Source organism: Aspergillus novofumigatus, assembly GCF_002847465.1.
Source record: "Aspergillus novofumigatus IBT 16806 chromosome Unknown P174scaffold_6, whole genome shotgun sequence".
Lineage (NCBI taxonomy): Eukaryota > Fungi > Ascomycota > Eurotiomycetes > Eurotiales > Aspergillaceae > Aspergillus > Aspergillus novofumigatus.
Genome location: NW_020194279.1, coordinates 25,709 through 48,663, shown reverse-complemented (window position 1 = coordinate 48,663; position 22,955 = coordinate 25,709). Strand labels below are relative to the sequence as shown.

The following is a 22,955-nucleotide window of genomic DNA, read 5'->3' as shown; positions in this document are numbered from 1 at the left end:
TACATAAGACATGAACAACATCAAATATGTACATAGTTCTAACGTAGACTACCGGCATCATGAATATATCTATCAGGCTTATACTGCGTCATCAGCCCATCGGTGACCATTTTCCCCTCAACAGTTGCGGACTTCCTTTTTGGGTAGTCAATGCATCCCAGAGGTCATATCATCATCACTTCTCACGTGATCCTCTATACACCACCATATACTAGCAGAATCAATCAAACCTATTCAGATTTAAACATCAGAGGCCTTCTCAGCCCCATTCTCGTCCCTCTCGCTCGTCTCCTCCGGGTCCCACGTCGACTCACGCATGAACGGACTGCGCCTCCGAATCTGCGGCCCCTTGAGCACCAGAACGACAGGCACAAGCGACAGAGCAGCCCCAATGAAGCCAAGCAATGAACCAGCCCATCCAAAACCAAGATTACTAAATAACTGTGGCGACGCGAGCGGGAGGAACGCTCCGAACGAGTTTCGACCCAACGATGCAGCAGACAATGCCGACGCAGCGTATTTCTCATACGCGTCGGTCAGATAGTTAACGACACCCATGTAAATTGCGTAGATGCCAATGCCAGCAGCTGTAATTCCAATCGTGGGAACAATCCAGTGGACGTCGGGCTGGCTGGCCCAGCCGTACCAGAACAGCCCGGCGGTGAAGAGTAGACTACCCGGGATGGAGGTGTACAGTCTTGCTTCCGGGATAGGACGACCGGGTTTCTCTGTGTTTCGCTTCGCAGAACGCAGGTAGAGCCAGTCCTGGAAGGGATTGATGGCGGTGGCGATGACCGCCCCGACGGAGATGGCTAGCTGGACCAGGCCAGTAGCCAATACGCCCCAGCCATAGTTAGTGCTGTACGTTTGGACCACGCTCGAGAAGAACAGGTACAAGATCCCCCAGGCGAAACTGATCCACAGGGTGAAGAACTGGACGACTGGCTCGGAGACTAACATCCGGGCGGGCCGGCCGAAGGAGATCTTGAGGAGGCGCATGGTACTCGGGGCGTTCAGCTCGGACGCCGCATAGACGTGCCGTCCGGTCTCCTTGCGGATTTTGCGCGCTCGTCGTTTGAGAATCACGTCTGGACGGGTCCCGCGGAGGATGAGCCAGAAGATGGGGATGAGGGCGGCGTTGTAGATGATCTGGACGTAGAAGATCCTGTTGCCATCATTAGAGGTTGTCTGTCAATAAAACTTGTGGTCACTTACCACCTCCACGGGTCATCCCTGTGAATCTGCACAATTGCAGATCCGATGAATGGACCCAAAGCAATTCCGATCACACTTGTAAATCCGAATAGAGACATGGGCAGACTGCGGGCTTTGCCGCCCTTCCACACATCACTGATACTCCCTCCGACAATATTGATCGAGACAGACGACGCACCACCGCCAAAGAAGCGAGTGACTACAATTGTAGCAAAATTGTGGGCGAAGGCTGATCCGAATAGCGTAGCGACGAGGATAATGTATGAGACAAAGTAGCCAGGCATGCGACCGGAGGATTCGGTGAGAGGCACGAATATCAACGGCCAAAAGGCCGCGCCCATGTTCCACGAGGTCGTAGCCCAATAGAGATTTGGGAAAGGAGAGTTCTGGACATGCCATTCGTTCTCCATCCAGTTATTCCCGGATCCATACGTTCCGGCGGGGAGACCGGTCAGGATGGAACTATAGAGTCAGCTCTTGCCCCTCTGTCTGAAATTGAGCACAGTTGCAACTCACATGAAGCAGACCGTCAAAGTAAGTAGCCATTTGTACTTGGTACTCCAATTGAACCTAAAGTCTCTTAGTCGACATTTCTTGACTTCCCTTTCTCACTTACGGATTCTCAGGATCATCCGGCCCATCCCAAGTGTGAATCTCGATATCTGTGGTATCGCGTATCTCTCCAGTGATGTCTTCAATGCCAAAATATCCTTTGATTCTGAAGATAGTCAGTATCTCAGGACTGTATCAACTGCATCAACTGCATCACACCGACCTATCCATCAGTCTCTTTTTTGGCAGTTGGGTGTTGGTCGCAGAGTTTGCGGGCATTGCGTCATCGACTGGTTGGGACGAACCCCCATTGCGGACCTCTGTTTGAGCCATCTCGATGTCAATTCACATCCAAGACACTGTAGACCCCAAATGATATAGGGATGAAGAACAATTATGAGTTGAGGAGACGAAAAGAAACGAAAGATGAAAAAAAAATTCAAAATCTACGCCCCATCGTCAAGTGATCATGACCACAGTATGTAAGTATATCCGCTTCGGCATGCCGAGAACTCCGTCCCGGCACCGTGGAATAGGCCCTACCATTGGCTCCAGTGCGCCCTATGCCGTCATCGACTGGCCTAAATTCGATGGCAATGATCTCAGGTTGGTTGATCCAGCTCTCGGGCATTTGATCATCTCGTTATTCATGGTTCATACATCCAGTGGCGTGGGTTCAGCTCTCCATGCGATCCGATTGTGGTACTCTACGTAGTAAGCAGTTTCTTTCATTGCCACAGATTATTCATATGGATGGCTTACTACTGCCTTCAATCCGTGTGTACTGACAATTCTAATTGGACTGCCGGATTGCAGGACATATGTGCTAACCTTAAATGTGCTGTACTCTTTATGACGTAATAACATGAAGAATAGCAGAGGATAGTTATGGTTGACACTGTTTCAGAAGCTCAGACAGTTAATGTGCAATGGTGGATAGAAAATTATAGTAATGCAATTCACCCTACAACACTTATAAGAGTAGGCACTCTAAAGCAGTATTACTATACTAGTCCATATAATTGAATATGTTCAGATTCGATGCTGTGAGTGCATAAGTGCGCTGTTTTTCTGTAAGTCCTGTCTAATTATCTGATATAGGTGCTGCCTTATTGTTAGAGTTAACCATGGCTATATTATCCTCTCTTAGTGGCTTCTAGCTTTGTTTACTACCTTGAGTACAGTCCCTGTCTTTTAGGTAGAGGGGACAGATGGCTTTCAAGGCAGAACATTCTTAATTTCTCTCAGGGGGTTCTGCTTCTAGTACTTCACTATATGTAAAGGGATCCCCTGCAAGGCCAAGCAACTCCGACTACCTGGCGCGCAACTATATCAAACAGGCTGGCTCAGTTACTGTCCAAGTAGGAGTTGGAGAGCTTGTTCCCTTTACTTTTATGTGGGCCAATGGTGGCGGTCCTGGTCAGGCGTACCTGACCATAACTGACCCTGCTGGTAAGGCCCATGCGGACACGACGGGCTTCTTTGTTCCAGCAAATAGCACTTGTCCTGGCTACACTGATCCGTTCTCTCCTTAATATGATTGTGGGATATGATATTCATACCGAGTATGGCCCCAGTTTATTTCCTTTCATAATGGTCGGCGGGTAGAAAACTCATACTAGACTCAACTGCGCGCTTTCAATATATTAGCTACGTCGTTTGCCTTGTTGCTAATATGGTTACGCTGCGGGCCATGCACTATAATTCACAGGGGTGTGGGCTGGAAAATGGGCAACATAAGATGTATACAATCTCAGCTCGAGGTCGACGATCCTGTCGGATCTACTGTCGCCAGTTCCACACTCACGCATTGTACTATAGTTATTCTCTGATCAAATGGGGGATGAAAGCGGAGGAACACAGAATGGATGGCTGCGGATCAGCAGGGAGTTGATCTCTTTCTCACTCGTGTGCGTTAAGTCTATGTTTTGGTTGTGCATGTTGCAGTCTATAACTACGTCTATGTGTCTCGAGTTCAATAAGACTATCGACTTTAGAAGTGGGTACCAGTGGAGGATGAGGAACCCTTATTAATTGAGTCCTGAGTGCGTGTAGATCCTGGCCAGACCTGCATGAAGGTAGATAGCTCAGGGAGACATCATATCTCTGACCTCTGTGGCTTAGCTGGAACCGGCATTCAGGACTACATTGGCCGGGCATGATATTAGACAGAACCCACGTTTGCAGCGGAGCTCGATATTGGAATACATGTTTTGGACAACCCTAGTAGATCATCTCTCGTACCCTAATATGTTATTGGTAGAACCCTCGATGTTAAATCCCGTTTCCTTGGTGCTCTCAGCTCAGTTGGCTTCAGACACTTGATAAGCAGATAAAGTAGTTTTAGTGCCTTACATAATAAATCTCTCCAGTTGCCACCGGAGGATCAATAGAATATCCTCTTGATATCTCATATCGTGAGTCCGTCCTGTTTGGGCGCTTCTCAACCTCCTTGTGACCTGATGAGCCCAGACTGCCTGCCTGCTCACAAAGAACCCATTGAAACTCCTAGCAGTGGTAAAAAAAAATATACTGCGATAGCCAGTGGTTACTATATGTATACGCAGCATAGCAAGTAGTACTAACCGTTTGTAGACAATGTAAAGAGTCAGAGATGGCAGGGATTAGCAAGTTATGCGACAAATGACATCATGGTTCTCACCAGCCATATAAACACGAGGTGTGCCTATGACTCTCACCATGCAACTTGGCTATCTACATCATTAAATAATCCCAAACTTAGGCAGACAATATGCAACCTCTAGTCAACAAACATGTGATCATCCGCGGTACGCGAATCGTCTATGGCATCTACGGAGAAGCAACCGGAGAACCCGTCGTCTTACTCCACGGGACACCATCCAGCTCCCTCATCTGGCGAAACGTCCTGCCTCATCTAACAAGCGCCCACTACAGAGTCTACGTCTTTGACTGGCTTGGCTACGGACTGTCTGAGCGCCCCTGGGATCCATCCATCGATACCTCGATTTCGGGGCAGGTGCCCATCCTAGAGGAGTTACTGGCGCACTGGGGTCTGGAATCAACCCATGTCGTAGCCCATGACATCGGCGGAGGGATGGCACAGCGCTTCGCTGTTTTCTCGCCGCAGAGGATTCGTTCCCTGACGCTTGTGGATGTAGTCAGTTTCGACAGTTATCCGTCTGCGAGAACGAAGAAGCAGATGGAGGACGGCCTGGAGGCCCTGATTCGGGCGCCTGAAGCGAAACATCGCGAGCATTACCGGGATTGGTTGCTGTCTGCTGTGCAGAAACGGGAGCAATTCGAGAGCTCGAGCCTCGATACCTTCCTGGGGTATATATCTGGCCCTGTCAGGCAGGCGAGTCTCTACCAGCATCAGGTCCGGTTCTATGATCCCAAGCATACGCTGGAGATTGCCGACAGGTTGGGTGAGCTGGCAAAATTGCCGGTTAAGCTGATCTGGGGCGCGAATGACGGGTGGCAGGTTACTGACTGGGCACATAAATTGCATGAAGCTATCCCCGGATCACAATTGGACATTATTGATGATTGTGGGCATTTTTCTCCGGAGGATCAGCCAGAGAGGCTTGCAGCGTTACTTGTCACGTTCCTGAAGGAGCATCCATAGATTGCCTTGACTAAGGGCAATTGTTCTGTCATTTACCGACGTAACCGAGTATCTGCTGGAGCCGCTACCAAATTGTCTTCACATCCCAGCCCTTGACCCGCACACGTACCCAAAGAAAGCACGCAAAAGATGCCATATAACTCAACCCAGTGAACAGGATGACACCCCAGAAGCCCCTCCTTCCCCCCTCAGTAGCGGTGATCAAACTCCCCGCAATCGGAATGCCCGTCAAGCATCCAATACTGGCAACCGTATACGCACTTGCATAATACCTCCCGTAGTCTTGAGTGTCGCACAGCTGCCCCAGACACACCGGCATCAGGCTGATATTCGAACCGCTGGCAAACCCAAACACGATGACAAACATGATAATTAACGTCTTACTCGGCGCAGTTCCCGCTAGTGCATCCGGTAGCCATAGCCCGATCACGGCAGCCAGGCAGACAAGATTCGATACGATCATGGTATTATACCGGCCGCTTTTATCCGCTACGTAGCCGATGGAATATCGTCCGAAACAGGAGACCGCGTTCAAGATCGCGAGGAGCCGGTACGCGAATGCTGCCGCACCGCTTACGGCCTCGGCGTTTGAAAGGCCCTGCCGTGTGAGATAGTAGCTGGGAACGTAGGTGAGGGGAACGAAATACGCCCATTCGATGAGAAACACCCCGGCGGTGGTTACTGCCATCGCACCGGTGCCGTCCCAGAATATGCGCAGGTCAGGCAGCATGTCGCGCCATGAAGTCGCGGCGCCTTTCTTGGGTGGGAGTCGACTTTTGCAGAGAAGAACACTGATCACGCAGAGGAAGAGGAGCACGAAGCCTACGATGCGGGTTGCCCAGGCCCAGCCCACTTTTGGGAGCAGGGATTGCATCATGAGGGGGAAGAGGACGCCGCCGAATCCGCTGCCGGTGAATGCGAAGCCGGATGCTTCGCCGCGGCGTTTGTCGAACCAGTGGGAGATGGCGCCCATTGCCGGGGTGAACAGAAAGGAGTTTCCGATCCCGCTGAGGATGGAGAAGGCGAGGACGAATTGGTAGTACTCTTGATGCTACATGTTAGCTACTTCCTTCGAGGAATCGATGTTGAAAAAAGACAACCTGTGCATAAACCTAGTGTAAACGTTCCCACGAGCAGAAAGACGCTCCCTATCATGATGAGCTCCGTAGGACCCCTGGCGTCAAATATCGGTCCGACTTGTAAGCCACAGAAGTACGAAACGAAGACATAGATGCCGAATATCCACCCCGTAGAGTCCGTAGAGGTGTTTGCCAAGAGGGTGGTCGAAACATATGCCTCCAGTACGCCAACCGAGTTCATGAGGCCTAGCCCCGCGGTCATACAGCACCAGGAGCCCAGAGCGACTGTCCAGGCTGCGATGCCTCCTTCCGGGTAGCTGATCATCTCATCCAGAGGTGCATGGACTGGTTGTGTCAAAGATTTCCCAGAGCACTGAGGTGGCTTCTCAGATGCGATGTGTGCATCGTCCATTTCGAGAACGTTGATGCGAATATACTGGAGTATGGAATTCACATGAGATAGTTGAGGGGGGGAAATATAGAAACGAACAACAAGTCTACGAGAGTGCAAGGAGGGGCAACGGCAAGTGCCGCAAGATCATGGTAAGAAAAGAACCGGGCATATTGCACTAGTGACTAGAGTGACTGGTGGGGAGGCTTCCATTAAGGACTGGACTCTATTATAGTGACCAGTCTAATCCACGTCAAAGAGAAACATCCCTGTGCGGATGATGGGTCGAATGCACCTGTCAGATCTTACTCTCCATGCAAGCAGATAGCACTAAACAGGTCTATCCCGCACACCTACTGGACTCACTGATTCTCGCAGTAATTTTCCTTCGGTTACATGTGCTTCCTGGGCCTATTGACGCGCACCGGAGCAAGCGTGTAGCAAGGTTCATGCTCCAAATCTCGGTCTGTAGGGGCAACAGGTAAAGACAAGCTTTCTGGCGACAGCCGCTGCAGGTCCCGATGCCGCGGCAGTGTCATCAGACTCCGATTCAAAGAATTTACCAACCAGCTCTGAGAAACGATTCATTTTCAAGTGCTGATAAAACTGCAATCATGAGGCCCTAATCAGCACCCAAGCCAAAAGTCTGCATTCTCAAAGCAAAGTGTGCTCCAGTATATGCGCTTTAACTTGAGTACGTTTTCAAGCAAGAGTCCATTCTCTGTATTTCTTGGTAAATATCGGCGTTATACCATTTCCTCTGCCATGGTCTCTCGGTAACTAGGCCCATGGCACGCGTCGGAGTGGCTATGGATGACAGCCTCTAGCAATGCAAATCGTCCATCATTCGTCAGTCGACATCCCCATATATATTGGATCCGGGTTCTCAGAGACAATGAAAGCCTCGCGAAATCGGAGAGCTGACATATTGGTTTCCATAACAACCATGAGGTATGTTCACATCATTGCCGTAACATACATTAGTGACCAAGCAAGCGTCTCAAAATCAGATCTATATTTAATATCCACCCCGCAGGTTTCCTGGGAATCGCCGGTATTTACCATGCGCAAGATGCTCTCTCCACTCGGCAATGATGGGAATTCTTTATGCAACATGTCAGAGTGATGTAGCATTCTAGTAAGCACTAGCTTCGCATTATCAATGCTCATAGGGTAGGCGTTTTCGTTGTATGTATGGCGTGCATTAGTGGCATAACTTCCGCGTGTCAAGCTCATATTCGACAAGGGAATTGGACCATATGTATCCTCGCAGGGACAGCAACTTTTTCCTTTTTCTCCTCAAACCCCTCCCTTATTGTCCTGGATTTGTGGTGCGGCATGTTGCGGTTTTCAGTTTTCTTGGGCGCCATCTGCGCCGCTGCTCTCGCACAAACAAACAACGCTTCGCCCAGTGTCTTTGAACCTGACAATTTCGATGTGAACGCAGCGCTTTATAATCTTGGGGTGGATGTTTCTACCATCCCTGCCCTGAGGTCGCTGCAGTCGCGGTCAACCGAATCAGCCTGTCGTGCAGCCGTAAGTACTTCGATTCATGAAGTCAGGAAATGCACATGAAGGACTGACAGGTTTACAGTGCAGCGCCCTAGGCTTTCTCTACGGGTCAAGTAGAGCATTCGCGCAGAATACCACCGCGTACGCCAATGCCACAGGATCGTACTGGTCGGTCCAGCAGGAAGAGGTTCGTCCCTACTGTATCTTCAAGCCATCAGTAAACACCGATGTTTCTATTCTTGTACTTCTGTCAAGGTACACGGGCTGCCCATTTGCCATCAAGAGTGGTGGCCATGCTGCCTTTGCGGGTGCATCGAGTATCCAGGGCGGGATTACGGTCTTGCTAAAAGATATGAATGCCATCACTCTGAACGATGACAGAAGTGTTGTGTCAGTTGGTCCCGGCAATGTCTGGGTGCAGGTATACTCAGCATTGGAGCCGTACGGTCTCGCAGCCATCGGCGGCCGAGTTTCCACCATTGGTGTTGGAGGCCTTACAACCGGGGGTGGGATTTCGTACTACTCCAATCTATACGGCTGGGCTTGCGATAACGTCGAGAGCTTCGAGGTATGACAGCCATGTTTGCACATTTTTGTTCAGAAAGCTCACTGAGAGGAAGGTTGTTACCGCGAGCGGTGCCATAGTCACAGCCAGTGCAGGCTCCTATCCTGACCTCTACTGGGCTCTCCGGGGCGGTGGGAATAACTTCGGGATCGTCACCAAGTTCAATCTCTATACCATTCCGAGCCCTGAAATGCGAGGTGGAACCCGAGTCTTTGCTGAAGATCAATTCAGCAAGGTAATCAATGCCTTCGTCAGCGTCGTCAACGACGCCTCCAATGATGGTAACGCGCAGCACTGGGTCGCGTTCGTCCATACCCAGGGCCAGAATATTGCTTCGGCCGAGATCACATATGTCAAGAACGTCAGCGAGCCGGCCATTTTCGCTCCCTACCGCGCTATTCCCGCAATCCAGGATACCACGGCAGCCAGGACTTTGGTGGAATACTGTGACGCCGTTCAGGAGGTCAATCCCGACGGACTGCGGGAGATGTACTGGACGTTAACCGTTCACTTGGACGAGGACTTTGCCAACTGGGTTACCGAGTACTTTTACTCCGTTCTTCCGCAGGTTTTGAGCATTCCAGGTATCAATCCTGCCCTCGTCAATCAGGGCATTACCGTCCCCATGCTTAAGAATATGATGCGCAACGGAGGTAATGCACTGGGTCTGGACGCCTTAGAGGGTCCATTTCACCTACTGCTGATGTCGACCTGGTGGGAGAATGCTGATGACGATGAGAAGATAGTTGCATGGGCTAAGGATTTCTGGGATACAGTCACCGCCAAAGCGAAAAAGGTTGGGGTGTTCCATGATTATGTCTACATGAACTACGCGAGTCAGTATCAGGATGTCATTGCGAGTTATGGAACTGCCAATAAGGCCAAACTACAGAGCATTGCTGCCAGGTATGATCCCAAAGGGATCTATCAGACGCTACAGCCGGGGTATTTCAAGCTGGATGGCGCACCTGCCTCGGATTCACATTAATTGTCGAAAGATACGAGCAAACTGCTGATAAGCAGAATGGTTGGGAGACTTAAGTCTGTTCAAGCCCGTATATAGTAATCATTGGGAGGAAATATCAGTCTAGGCTTCGCTTATTTCTTGGTGACAGTCTATATTTCTGGAATTTATCAGAGACTACTCTTATGCTATTCTTCACAGAATCATGTTTGAGAGATAAGGGTTGCATACTGGCAATGTCTACAATACAGGCTTGAATGTTTGCATACGGATCCCTACTATGTAGATGAGTATATGTCTATAAAGCAGATGGACCGAGCTATCCTAAGTTAGGCTAATACAACACATAGGTGCAGACTTAATAAAGCACTGTAGATCACAGTTAAGAGTCAGGCATTAACAGAACAACGAGATGGAAATATCTGCGAGTCGGGCGAGACCATAATTGGCCTGCTGAAAAGCCATCTCTTGTAGGTGAGACGTTACCTGAGAACTCATGTACATGTGGCCCCTGGTGGTTCCACCACAAGGAACGGACTGGCTATTATGTCCCCGACGAGGAGCGCAAAAGCGCAGTTGCCAAGAATGATAACTATTTCCATTGTGTACTGCATCATCCCCTTAGTCTATAACGCAGGTCCTCGGCCTACGCTACTAGTGTGGGAGGGATGCCAAAAGGTCGTCATTGGGGACGAGGAGCTTCTTAATTGTGCTTCGGTAAGCATGGCGCTTATTTACGACTGGGTAGAACGACACCATATCCCTGTTCATCCACTGCCTGATGTGCTGTTCATGAGCGATGAGCATGCTCTCAACCTCATTCGGGCAAGTTCCGAGCTTGTTGCCGTATATCGTCGTAGATGATCTCGGTGATGGTCAAATGCATACTACTGACACCCAAAAAACTCAGGGATGCTCGAGTCCAATCCCAGCTCGTCCAGCCAGTGTAAGAAATCCTCGCTTGTTTCAATCCCATCCACGATCGGCATCGTCCCACTCTGGTCGTAGACATTTAGTGACATCCCGATCGAATGGGAACCATCCAGGACTCGATCATCGCTGCTCAGCGCAGAGTGACTGCCAGTAACCGGCTGTGGTCCATCCGCCATCTGCGCACCCGACGGATAATCCAACGCATCATTTAATAGCTTGACTATGACCTTGGTAACCTCCACACGAGTGACATTAGTCGGTGGGTTGGCGCTCTCGAACCAGGAGACAAGCAGGCTTAGATCGCGGATAATTCTGGACCGAGGGATGGAACATGGTAGTGATACCCTGGAGACTGTGCAGCGATGGAGTTCGGTTGCGAGGACACCTGCTGCTGGGAGAGCGTAGAGGAGAAACTAGTTGACCGACAGGTTAGGACAGACATGGCGGACAGGTTACAGTGACTTACAATCCACGCGTACTGCTCGCGGATGCTGGCTTCTTGATTGCGGTGCTTGGCAAAGTCTGTGACTGCGGAGACGATCTGCATGGCCGAGTCCAGAAGATCGGACATGGCGTCGGGGACTTCATTGGAACGGATGCGCTCGACCTGAAACAGCGTGTGGACGTATTCCAGGTGGATGACCAGGCTGATTATGGCCAGGTGCGGACTTGAAGCCTTCCAGGAGTGTTTGCTGTAGTGGAACTGACTGGGTACTTTGTCCCACAATCGTTTACACTCTTGATAGGTAGCCCTAAGAGCATATTAGCTTTTCACCATACTGCGACAAGTCGTGTGAATCCTACTGTAGTTCGGTTTGTCTGGAGTGAACCGAGCCCCGCCCCAAGGACAGTCCCACCACCTGCTCTCGCAACATCGCTACCATGTATCGTAGCCGGATGACAGTGGCAGGGCGAAGACCACCGCTGAAGGTACCCCATCCATCCGGCGTGAGCTGGCTTATAGCCTTGTCGATGGAAAGGCGATCCAGGAATAGGCTGTCGTCATCAGTATCCAAGGGTAGCTCCACGTCACAATAATGGTACGGCAGTCGAGGTGGCCTTCCCAGAAAAGTAGCGATATTCTTGTCGGCGCGATACGATGCTGCAAAAACTCTCTTACGGGTCTCCGAGAGGAAAAAAGGAACAGCGGCCGCAGGATGTTCTGGATGGTGGAGGCCCGTGGCATAAATGCAGGAGACCAAGTCCCCAAATTGCGCGTAAATATGATGGCCTACTCTGTGTCAGCCTTGTGCATTGCAGGCCAACCTTATAAAAGTGATCGGCATTACTTGTCTCGCCCATAATATTCGATGCCAATACGAAGTAAGTGTAGTTCAGCCAAACCGTCAAGTCATTCACATTGTCGTGCTGTCTGCAGATTTCAATACATGCATGACTTGCTGCCGCCATCTCCCTGGCAAAGGCATCTGCACTTAGTTCATCCTTGCCGTTCAAAGACAAAAGTGGAGTGGCACGAGACGACACGCTGGCGCCGAGTCCTGCCAGGGCGAATATGAGACCGACAAACTCCCATCGCAAATTCACACCTGTGAACAAATGGTAAAACTGGTCCGTTGTCATGTTTGCTTCGGCATTGATCGTGTGGGTGGCCGTGTTCTGAGTGATCCGGGATCCTAAATCCTCTCGCGGCCATCTCTCCTTGTCCCAGTGGCTCCGAAGCAGCCTCAAGGGAGTAAGAATAAGAGGAGCTGGAATGACTGTGAAGGAGCTCCGATGGTATTCGTCCGCCACTAAATCTTCATACAACCTGAGCGGGCGCAGAAGCTGAACCAGTCGGGGAATGACATGTGTGGAGTGGGCAGTCCACGCCTTGCGCAGGGTAGATGCATGGGGAATTTTCGGTGTAGAAAGGCTCAAGTCCTGTTGATCATGGTCGAATGCTGACATAAAGCTGGTGGATCCCAAGTATGTTGGCTGAGAGGCAGACGTGAGGCTGATTTGAGGCTCATTTGGCACGATGCTGTCTCCACGACTGGTAGAGGCACCAGGACCCTCATCATGCTCACTCGATGGGCTAGCATGAGACACACTGCGAGGTACCTGTGCCTTCTTCCGTGCTCGGGTCAAGGGAGCCGGATGGTAGTAACACTGGTAAGCTCTCTGTCAGTCAGCGCCTTTACTGATCCTCACCATTTAACTCCAGATGCCGATCAGAATCAGTATTAGAAAAGTGTCTACCTTGGAACTCAGACCCCTAACATCACATCGTCGACATTTCGGTAGTCCATGGTCACACCGGATCTTAGAGACACGACATGGTTCGCAGGAGATTTGCTTGCCATTCTTACGGACCATGACCTTGGAAATGTTCTCCATGGCGGACAGACTCGGTCGACTTGACTAATGCCCATATTACCGCTTTTCGATGGTAGTTGTGATGGGAAGATGAAGCACCGAATGAGCAATTAACAGAATCGGAGTGCCTAACGATTACTAATCACAAGTTTATTCCGCTCGGGATAAACACCAGCGTATTCAGACATCCCAATGCATGTATTCCGAGCTCTGTCGGAATGAAAACGAATAAATGGATGTAGTTGGTAGCATACCATGCCGCACTCCTCCAGGTCACCTATTAAAATGTCACCTGCACCCTCTTTCTACGCTTTTCTTCTAATCAAATGGCTACCGCACCGTATTTGTTGTTATTGACTCGGATTCTCCTTTTATCAGTACCAAGCATAGAGACGCCTGTCGTTGCCTGCCACACCCATCATGAGCAGGTCGGACGATATCGAAAGACAGCCGGTGGTTACATCCAATAAAGACAAAGGAGAGCCACAGCAATGCCAGTTGGTGACAGGTGCGCATGACGAAGAAAATCTGCTTCCAGTGATAGACGGCATACCCTTCCCGGTATGGCTGATTGCCTTCGTGGGAGCCGCTGAGCGCTTCGCCTGGTACGGAGCGACCAGCCCTTTGCGTGAGTCTGCTGCCAAGTGACTCGTGGCTAGGCAAGGATCCTTATACCTAGCAGAGAATTACATTCAACATTCACCCTCTAGCAAGATCCCCGGCGTACTGGGCCTACGCGAAGCAACGGCGACCAATATTGTGAATGCGTTGATGGCTGGGGGCTATCTCGCAACCATCCCAGCAGCTGTGGTGGCCGACACCTGGCTGGGTCGGTACAGAACGATTCTAGTTTCTGCTTTGTATGATCCTGGGTTGATTGCTCGCATCATCATCATTAAGCTAATGATCAGACAGCATCCAACTCTGTGGCTCGGCGATTTTGTTCGCGTCCTCCTTTCCTCGCGCTGTTCAATCCGGGGCCGCGGCAGGTGGATTGGCTACCGGCATTGTGCTCATTGCCGTGGGCTCAGGAGGCGTGCGATCCTCTGTCGCTCCGTTTATTGGTATGTGTCAGAATGAGACCATCGATCACCTGAAGTCATTTTCAAGCTGACCATGCACAGCGGAGCAGTATACTGAAACGGCTCCCAAGGTCAAGGTGCTAAAGAACGGACAAAAGGTCATCACGGATCGAGAGCTCACAATCCAATACATCTACAACGTATACTATTGGTATGCTCCGCTGTGGCTTGCCTCGACGTCGAGGGGCTGCTAACTTAGGTTTAGGATGGTGAATGTCGGGGGTTATCGGCCCTAGTTACCACGATCCTTGAGAAGTATGCTGGATACTGGGTTGCATATCTTGTGCCCCTCTGTATGATGGCCCTGTCAGTTGTACCTTTGCTCGCGTGGCGACATATATTTGGTAAGCGTCGCCGCACCCAGCCGGCTAGAGCAATAGATACTCACTGTTCTCACCATCAGTTCGGTACCCATCAAGTGGCTCGATACTCCCACAGGCCGGCAGGGCAATGATGTATGGAATTCGCGAAGGGTTCGAGATGGATGGGGCCAAACCGCAGAAACAACAAGAGAAGCACCACCGACAGGTGCCGTGGACCGATACTTTCATTGACGAGTTGAAAAGTGGACTGCTCGCATGTCGTGTTTTGTATGGCCTTCCAGAATTTATGATTGATTCGAATGGACGGGACAACTGACAGGATACCATCCTCCAGCCTCCTCTTCCCCATACATTGGTTGTGCTTGAACCAAACCTTCAATAACCTCATTTCCCAGGCCGGGCAGATGGTCAACTCCGGGGTCCCAAACGACACCATCAAGTCGCTCAACCCCATCTCCAGCATTCTACTGACGCCGATAATTTCGCATGGCCTATACCCATTCTTGACCCAGCACAGGATCCGATTCGGCCCCATGGCCCGCATTGTCGTGGGATTTCTCTTTCTCACCCTCGCTATGGCCTATACGGCAATCCTACAGAAATTAGTTTATTCCACGGGCCCTTGTTACGATCAACCCCTGGCATGCCCCGAGTCGGACCATGGCCGCATTCCCAATCAGATCTCGGTGTTCCTGCAAACACCCATCTATGTTCTCGGTGCGATTGCGGAGATCTTCTGTTTTACCACAGGGACAGAATATGCCTACAATCAAGCACCCAAGTCCATGAAGTCGGTGGTTCAGTCGGTGTGGATGGCCACGGCTGGGGTTGGGGCCTGCCTGGCGATGGCGTTCACCCCTATCGGTAAGGACCCTCATCTGGTTGTCATGTATTCGTCGCTGGCGGGCGTCATGGCCGTGACAACTGTTTTGTTCGGGATATTCTTTGGAAAGCAGGATCGGGGGAAGACCGTCCTTCTGTGAGTTGGTTAAGGGACGGTTTGGTAAGCATGTTAGGGAGGGAATAGGGCACGAATTTTACATTGCGGTAGGTAGTAGCTGTGTATAGAAAGGCCAAACACGGATTTCGGAGCAGACTCCGCTATAAGCGGCGCCTCTTATGTGTTCCTGCTGTAGGCGCGGATTTCGGAGCGCAGACTCCGGTCTCCTGGATTGAAACATGCAGTGCATTTATAATCAGCAAGTATATCCTATTATACTCCCGGTGATCAGATATTGTCATACTAGCAGAATCACAGTTTCCCACGTCTTGCAATGGCCGAGAAAAGTGCCTCCAGCGATGATGCAGAGCCCAAGTACGAGTATCCGTCGGGGCTGGCGGTCACCCTGATCCTCACCTCAGTTACCCTGGCCTATTTCCTATTCTTCCTCGACCTTGCCGTCCTTTCCACTGCCACTCCGGCCATTACCTCCGAGTTCGACTCATTGGTGGATGTCGGCTGGTATGGCGGGGCCTACCAGCTTGGAAGTGCAGCGTTCCAGCCTTTGACCGGCAAGATTTACAGCCAGTTTTCCACCAAGGTATGTTGGTCTACACCGCGCGTAGAATCAACTCTAACTAGTTCATGCAGTGGACCTTCCTTGCCTTCTTCATTCTCTTCGAGATGGGGTCTGCCATCTGCGGAGCGGCCCAGTCGTCGCCCATGTTCATCGTCGGCCGCGCCATCGCAGGTGTCGGGTCTGCTGGTGTGGCCAACGGCGCGGTGACGACCATTTCCGCTGTCCTTCCAACACAGAAACAGGCACTTTTCATGGGGCTCAACATGGGCATGGGCCAGTTGGGCCTGGCGACGGGGCCCATCATCGGAGGGGCTTTTACCACAAGCCTGAGCTGGCGGTGGTGCTTTTACATCAATCTCCCTCTGGGCGTGGTCGTCGGCGGGTTCCTTCTCTTCAACACGATCCCAGAGCCAAATCCCAAGAGTCCGCCCCTGGAGATTCTCGGCACCGCCATCAAGTCTCTGGATCTCCCTGGGTTCATGCTCATCTGCCCCGCGGTGGCGATGTTCCTCTTAGGGCTACAGTTTGGCGGGAATCAATACCCTTGGAACAGTTCCGTGGTGATCGGCTTGCTGCTTGGCGGAGCCGTCACCTTTGGCCTCTTTCTAGTATGGGAGCATCGTCGGGGAGACGAGGCCATGGTGCCGTTTGCCATGCTCCGATACCGAGTCATTTGGTCGACCGCAATGACCATGTTCTTCAGTCTGTCTAGTGTCCTGGTGGCGGATTTCTACATTGCCATTTACTTCCAGGCGATCAGAGACGACTCGCCCTTGATGAGCGGCGTCCACATGCTCCCCATAACGCTCGGGCTGGTCCTCTTTACCATAGTCTCTGGTGCCCTTATCTCCGTTCTGGGCTACTATCTTCCATTTCTTCTTGCCGGCGGTGCGATCTCCGCCGTGGGCTACGGGCTCCTGTCCACCCTCAGCCCTGCGACTTCGGTCGCCAAATGGATCGGGTACCAGATTCTCTACGGCGTCGCAAGCGGCTGCACGACAGCAGCTCCCTACATCGCTATACAGAACCTGGTGCCTCCAGCGCAGATCCCCCAGGCCATGGCCATTGTCATTTTCTGGCAAAACATCGGGGCGGCCACCTCTCTGATTGCCGCAAACGCCATTTTCAGCAATAGTCTTCGTCATCAACTTCAACAGCGTGCGGCAGAGATTGGCTGCGATCCGGACGCCATCGTCGCTGCGGGAGTCCGCTCCATCCGGGACTTGGTGTCTGGCTCCCAGCTGGCTGCTGTGCTTGAGGCCTACGCTAAAAGTATCGACCATGTTATGTACCTCGGTCTCGCGGTCAGCCTCGCCGTCTTGGTCTTTTCGCCGGGAATGGGGTGGAAAGATATTCGCAAGGTCAAGGATCTCCAGGCTATTGGCAGCGAGTCTCCTGACACTGGTGATCAAGAGTTGGCTGAGACAAGTAGAGAAGTGTCCGCAATAACCTAGACAAGGTTGTAATCACTATCCCTCAGACGGATCTTCGGCTGCTGAGGTTTGCCGGGCGTTGTTTTCGGTATATCGATTCTTGCTGTACCCCACATTTTTTCTTCGCTGCTTAGTTTATAGACATTTAATATTATTTTTGGTGATTTCACGCAAATGATCCGCATACACAGACAGAATTACTGATGGGGTGGAAGAATCTCCGTCTCTCCAGTCGATTGAACTAGACTATAGACAACTTAACCGCGGTGGTTCGCCTTCAAACGTGAATTTCAACCGGAATATACAAGATAAGACAACTTTGGATTCTGTCGTGCCATTTCAGCTGTGTTGACCCTACTGTGCTATCTCATCCCTACTAGCTAGAGGGTTGTTTAGACACCTTCTTGGCTGAGTCGGAGATGTATGACAGATTCCACAGCAGGAAGCGAGGTAATAGGGTATATTTGCATAACTATAAATCGGTATCATGTGCCTGCCCTATTTCAATGCTCACTCAACTACAGCGACACGACAATCTTCTTCCCGGAGACACCCATTCTCTGGAGATCCAGAGCCTCTTGAATCTTGTCCAGCCCCTTGCCCACGACATGCGGGGGAGGTGCCGCCACAAACTGGCGCTGCGCAAGCGCCTGTGGTAGGAACTCCGTGTAGATGCGAGCCACGACGCTATTTGGATCGACCAGGCCATTAAGGAGGATAAATTTGGCTTCTACTCCGGTCCGAAGGCGCCTCGCAGTCGAGTTGATCATCCCGCCCACCATGCCCATCAAGTACGTGCCCTTGCCAACAAAAGTTGTGAGCTTGTCAGCAGGTATTATGGCGCCAGCCACCGCGATGCGCTTCCGCGTGAGGGGGACATCATGATGCCTCATCACGGCAGTGCATGCCTCGACGGCCCCATGGCCAATCGTGAGGGCGCCGACCAGCTCGTGGCCCTGTAGAACGGTCAGGAGGTCATTGACCAACGTTCTGCTCCTGTAGTCGAAGACATGGGTGGCACCCAGACCCTTGACGTAGTCGAAGTTCCTTGGAGACGCGGTAGATATGACTTGGTAGCCAGCGGACACAGCCAGCTGCACGGCGTTGCTGCCCACACTCGATGCGCCGCCGGTGATGATGACGGTGCGCGGCCGGCCCGACTTGCCCACCACGTCCGTGGGCGCCGGGACCCGAGGCATGTCGAGGCCGAGATAGTCCGGGTGGAAGAGACCCCATGCTGCCGTCCCGAGACCCAGTCCCAAGACGCAGGCCTGTTCGTCGGTGATGTCGGCTGGTGTTGGCGCCAGCATGTGCGGTCGCATCACAGTGTAGAGCTGAAAGCCTCCCTCGGCGGGGCGGTTGACCTCCTTGGCTATGGCAGTGGCGCTTCCGAAGACTCGGTCGCCTACCCGGAACCGATCCAACTCGGGGCCGACCTCGACCACCTCGCCGGCGACATCGGTGCCAAAGACGAAGGGGTACTTGATGTAGCTAGCCACCGCCGGCCCAATGAACTGCAGCACCCAGTCGAATGGGGTTGATGGCCACGGCGGTGTTCTTGATCACCACCTGGCCCGGGCCGGGAGGCGTGAGGGCGCGTCGCCGACCTGGAACGGCCGTGCCTTTTTGGCGGGAATCCAGGCTGCCTGGTTCTTTGGAGTCATTTCGATAAGACGAGGGGGCATAGACAGTGTGAAATAGACCGGAAGAAAAATGAAAGCTGTCGAACGCGAGCGCAGTTATCATGGACATGATATTAATAAAAAGCTCCAATGAGCTCAGGAGTTACACGGTGAATAGTACTGTCTAGCATAGTGGAAACAGACATTAAAACGGCATTCAGAGGTACTGAACTCCGGTTGACGCACACCATAGATGTCGGTCTGAATTCTTTTCGCGCTATTTCCCCTCCTCGTATCGTCGCATTGAAGATGTCTCCTTCCTCCGCGTACGCAGAGGTACTTTTGTATTCAGGTCGTCCTGACACTCAAAAAGAATCTGGACCTTGACCCGGGCTGTGCATTTCAAGTGGCTTCTACCCCTATGTTTGATTAGTTTTTCCTGGAACATATAGCCCTCGCCGTCTCGCTCTTTTCTTCCTGGCGGCTAGATGCGACTGTTAGTGGACGACCCTTGTTTATAAACGGACTTCGGAGGTTTAAATCCGTGGGCATGACATCGCAGGATTTAAGTAATCTCCGTGCAAGGAGATCCCTAACTTACCTCCGTTCGACATCTCTGAACATCTATCTCCCACGCGTCATCAACTGAGCTGTCGGTATTTTCTTGGATACTATGGAGAGATCGAAATCGAAGCCAGCCCCGGCCAGTCCTGCAGCTATGGCCAAGCTTGCACGCTGTGCTACAAGGCGAAGTGCCGGTGTGTGCGTGCCCCAAATGGTGATGCTTGTGAAAGGTGCCTTCGTCTCAAGAAAAGGTGTGAGCCGTCAGAGTCGGTTCGCCGACGGAATGCTCAAAATGCCCAGACTGCCAAAGTATCCGATAGGCGGATTGCTCGGCTGGAGGACAAAATGGAGAGCTTGTTGTCCACTATGCAATCTTTCATCGGTTCCACGGCGCCTTCGGGGTCTTCTGTCAACGTCCTTCAGACTCTCCACGGAGACGGCATTTCATTATCCACGTCTTCTTCGAATGCCACTCTAGCAACCCCTGCGAGCACTACTCTGGGCTTCAGTGACGGACCGAACTCCGCGACGGACAAAATTGCTGCGGCATCATCGAATCCAAATCCAGATCCGACGTTCCTGTCTCATCATTATTCTCTATCTACCCCCGCTCCATCGCCAAACCAAGCAGACGAAAGGCTCGATTTCTTCCGGTCCCGAATGCTGCCATCCTTTCCTTTCATCCACCTGGCTCCAGACATGACAAGCTGCTATCTGCGCCAAAACAGGCCCTTCTTGCTTCAAGCTATCCACACCGTGACCACATTCTCAACCCAGGAAAGACTTACTCAGGTGGAAGAGCTGAAGCATCTCCTGTTCACATCGGCTTTGCTTCAGGTCCAGTCAAATATCGACCTGCTGCTTGGATTACTAACATACCTAGCATGGAGTACTGACCCCTTTCTCGGCCGAGCTGACCTCGTCTCTCGCCTCATGATGCTCGCCATTTCACTCATCTATGATCTGCGATTGTTCAAACCATCCTCGCCAGACGTGGAACTCATGATGACTATTACCCAGGGACGGGCGGACGACAATAATCAAAGCCACAACAATGAAACGCCCCACGACTTATTGGAAAGGCAGCGGGCAGTACTGGCGTGTTTTGTTTTGAGCTCTAAGTGCGCATGCCTCTGTTCTTATGATCGAAACTATACTAACGTATGACTATCGTAGTATTGCATCCCACCTTGGGCGTCAGGACGCTCTACGATGGACACCGCAGATGGAAGAGGCGCTTCGAGTCCTCACAATAAGCGAGGCATGTCCTGCAGATAGGCTATTTGTCTGTCAAGTGCGCTTGCAGCTCTTAAAACAAAGAGCAGATGACGTACGGCAACAGGACGAGGGTCGCATCGGAACAGCTCCTGCGGCGGTTTCAGCTCCTCGTCTACTGTATCTCAAGACCTTACGAAGGCAGCTCCATGAGCTGGCGTCTACGTTTCCTCCCGACCTCCCCCAGCTAGGTAAGTAGTTTCTCAAGCGAAGTGACATGGCAGACTATCTCTGCTGCGTGATTGGCTAATACCTTTACATGCAGACATTCTGAATTCACACGCCCAATACGTCGAATTATACATCAACCAGCTCGCCTATTCCATCAGCCAAGACTCACCTCCTCTCAATCTGTCTGGACTACTAGGCTTCGAACGCCTGGAGTGTCTGTGGCAGTCAGTTGAGAACATCAGGTCATGGCTGGACCATTTCAGCCGGATCCCTTGTTCGGACCTTGTCGGCCAGCCCTTTCACTTCTGGTCCCAGATGATTCTGACAGTCACACTATTGAAATATCTATCAACACTTCAAGACCCCGAATGGGATTGCCAGGCGGTGCGGAGCACAGTTCACCTGATCTCCACGATGGATACTATGATTCAGAAGCTCAATCTAAGCAGCAAGGAGCCAGAACTCCAGTGCGACGACCATTTACTCAAGTTTTTATCCAAGCTTTTAACCAGATGCCATCTGTGGGCTGAAGCTCGCTGGCATGAAGAGGAGACCGCCGGCCACAATCACCATATCCCCGATCTAGATCGGATGGCCTGGATGCATTCGATGGACCTGGGAGACGATCAGTGGATTGAAAATGTACTGGGTATGCCCACCGCATTCTACTAGTTTGAAGGCTGTCCATACGTGGGCCGAATATATTCGATCCGTCTGTCACTTAATTGAGATTACTGGTTGCAGTTACATAGGTGTAGATAGATTGAATTTCGCAATCTGAGCTCTGATCCATGGGTCTGTATGGCTGCTTCTTGGCGTATAGACATGTTGTTCATGAGCAATGGCAACATCAATGGCCATCTCATCTCGCCCTTTGCATTCCGCACCATAGGATCCAAGCCCTTTGAAAGAAGAAACGAAAGCCTTTCATATGTCCTCAGCGTCCATTTCTCCACCAGCAAATGCAGCAGTGTCTGGCCCTCCTGGTCTCGTCCGCCCCAGCCTTCTCAAACATCCCCAGGTCTTCTTTGTCGATCTTGGCATATGGCTCATCCATATCCATCCATGCATCGAAGGTATACCACTTTTCTTGTCGATTCCGGTACCGATCGGTGTCAAATGCTGTGGTGTATAACTCGAAGGCAGATTGGCCATCCATATTCCGAGCATTTGGATCAATGCCGCGGTCCTGAAGCAGGCGGCATAGATGTCGTTCTTCTTCACCGCGCACGCCAAAGTCATCCAGGCACCTCAGAGCCAGGTAATGCAGAGCAGTATTACCCCGGGGATCGCAGACCCCCTGGTCTGCGACTGCCGCTAGGAGATCGTCAATTGCACTCTTAAGTGTGCCAGGGTGCGTAATGTTCGACCAGTAGGCTCTAATATGGGACAAAGCAGAGATAAAAGGATACACTCCTGCCTTGTCAGTTATCTTTCTTGATCAGGAGCCTCGGAGCTTCGCTTGGTGCCTGAGGCATACAAATACAGGGCAATGGAGCTCGTCGGTGTTTCCCCACCAATCATTGTGCTTCTGTGCGCCAAGAAAGGCTAAATAAATCAGCCACTAAGCCCAAAATGGTCAATTATCGCGATGTCCTCGCCCAAGCTTTGTTCAATGGCTATAGATAGTCAGATATGAGGCACGAGGCTTTAGAAAGTCATAGCCAACGCTTTTATGGACACAGTCTAGTGATTATGTGGCTCAGTGAAAATGAGCAGTATATATAGCAGGTCGACCACATCCTGTCATTTCTCACGACCATTTCCTACCCCCAACTTTACATTTAGATACAGATAAAAAAGCTCGTTTTGTCTTCCAATTGATTAAACA

General features: G+C 51.4%; 10 protein-coding genes across 10 annotated transcripts; 5 read left to right on the top strand and 5 right to left on the bottom strand.

Moving 5' to 3' along the window:
• Positions 1-73: 73 nt before the first annotated feature.
• Positions 74-1,846, bottom strand: P174DRAFT_443377 (putative MFS multidrug transporter). The gene is made up of 2 exons (XM_024827810.1): positions 1,216-1,846; positions 74-1,165 (listed from the first exon to the last, which is right to left on the bottom strand). The coding sequence occupies exons 1-2, from the start codon at positions 1,554-1,556 to the stop codon at positions 241-243; spliced, it is 1,266 nt and encodes a 421-aa protein (XP_024679926.1). The 5' UTR covers positions 1,557-1,846; the 3' UTR covers positions 74-240.
• Positions 1,847-4,477: 2,631 nt separating this feature from the next.
• P174DRAFT_237374 (alpha/beta fold hydrolase) lies at positions 4,478-5,406 on the top strand. The gene has a single exon (XM_024821420.1). It carries the CDS (start codon positions 4,520-4,522, stop codon positions 5,372-5,374), a length of 855 nt encoding a protein of 284 aa, XP_024679925.1. The 5' UTR covers positions 4,478-4,519; the 3' UTR covers positions 5,375-5,406.
• Positions 5,407-5,438: 32 nt separating this feature from the next.
• Positions 5,439-6,865, bottom strand: P174DRAFT_432793 (MFS monocarboxylate transporter; the record flags this gene model as incomplete). Its single annotated transcript, XM_024825771.1, has 2 exons — positions 5,439-6,418; positions 6,487-6,865. 2 exons carry the CDS (start codon positions 6,863-6,865, stop codon positions 5,439-5,441), a joined length of 1,359 nt encoding a protein of 452 aa, XP_024679924.1.
• A 1,290-nt stretch (positions 6,866-8,155) lies between these two features.
• Positions 8,156-10,134, top strand: P174DRAFT_409818 (FAD-binding oxidoreductase). The gene is made up of 3 exons (XM_024824224.1): positions 8,156-8,380; positions 8,439-8,924; positions 8,977-10,134. The coding sequence occupies exons 1-3, from the start codon at positions 8,183-8,185 to the stop codon at positions 9,907-9,909; spliced, it is 1,617 nt and encodes a 538-aa protein (XP_024679923.1). The 5' UTR covers positions 8,156-8,182; the 3' UTR covers positions 9,910-10,134.
• A 445-nt stretch (positions 10,135-10,579) lies between these two features.
• On the bottom strand, positions 10,580-13,155 carry P174DRAFT_392515 (fungal specific transcription factor domain-containing protein; the record flags this gene model as incomplete). Its single annotated transcript, XM_024823557.1, has 5 exons — positions 10,580-11,231; positions 11,285-11,570; positions 11,623-12,049; positions 12,108-12,896; positions 13,074-13,155. The coding sequence occupies 5 exons, from the start codon at positions 13,153-13,155 to the stop codon at positions 10,773-10,775; spliced, it is 2,043 nt and encodes a 680-aa protein (XP_024679922.1). The 3' UTR covers positions 10,580-10,772.
• A 305-nt stretch (positions 13,156-13,460) lies between these two features.
• Positions 13,461-15,522, top strand: P174DRAFT_452688 (oligopeptide transporter; the record flags this gene model as incomplete). The annotated part of the gene is made up of 8 exons (XM_024829098.1): positions 13,461-13,474; positions 13,563-13,762; positions 13,817-13,994; positions 14,050-14,198; positions 14,259-14,356; positions 14,422-14,560; positions 14,620-14,806; positions 14,874-15,522. The coding sequence occupies 8 exons, from the start codon at positions 13,461-13,463 to the stop codon at positions 15,520-15,522; spliced, it is 1,614 nt and encodes a 537-aa protein (XP_024679921.1).
• A 291-nt stretch (positions 15,523-15,813) lies between these two features.
• On the top strand, positions 15,814-17,513 carry P174DRAFT_461922 (MDR family MFS transporter; the record flags this gene model as incomplete). The annotated part of the gene is made up of 2 exons (XM_024830062.1): positions 15,814-16,080; positions 16,131-17,513. 2 exons carry the CDS (start codon positions 15,814-15,816, stop codon positions 17,511-17,513), a joined length of 1,650 nt encoding a protein of 549 aa, XP_024679920.1.
• A 497-nt stretch (positions 17,514-18,010) lies between these two features.
• P174DRAFT_461921 (zinc-binding alcohol dehydrogenase family protein) lies at positions 18,011-19,156 on the bottom strand (the record flags this gene model as incomplete). The annotated part of the gene is made up of 2 exons (XM_024830061.1): positions 18,011-18,983; positions 19,059-19,156. The coding sequence occupies 2 exons, from the start codon at positions 19,154-19,156 to the stop codon at positions 18,011-18,013; spliced, it is 1,071 nt and encodes a 356-aa protein (XP_024679919.1).
• A 631-nt stretch (positions 19,157-19,787) lies between these two features.
• P174DRAFT_513871 (fungal specific transcription factor domain-containing protein) lies at positions 19,788-21,898 on the top strand (the record flags this gene model as incomplete). Its single annotated transcript, XM_024832022.1, has 4 exons — positions 19,788-19,821; positions 19,842-20,799; positions 20,855-21,144; positions 21,219-21,898. The coding sequence occupies 4 exons, from the start codon at positions 19,788-19,790 to the stop codon at positions 21,794-21,796; spliced, it is 1,860 nt and encodes a 619-aa protein (XP_024679918.1). The 3' UTR covers positions 21,797-21,898.
• A 163-nt stretch (positions 21,899-22,061) lies between these two features.
• Positions 22,062-22,648, bottom strand: P174DRAFT_432787 (uncharacterized protein; the record flags this gene model as incomplete). The annotated part of the gene is made up of 2 exons (XM_024825770.1): positions 22,062-22,503; positions 22,605-22,648. 2 exons carry the CDS (start codon positions 22,646-22,648, stop codon positions 22,062-22,064), a joined length of 486 nt encoding a protein of 161 aa, XP_024679917.1.
• Positions 22,649-22,955: the final 307 nt, after the last annotated feature.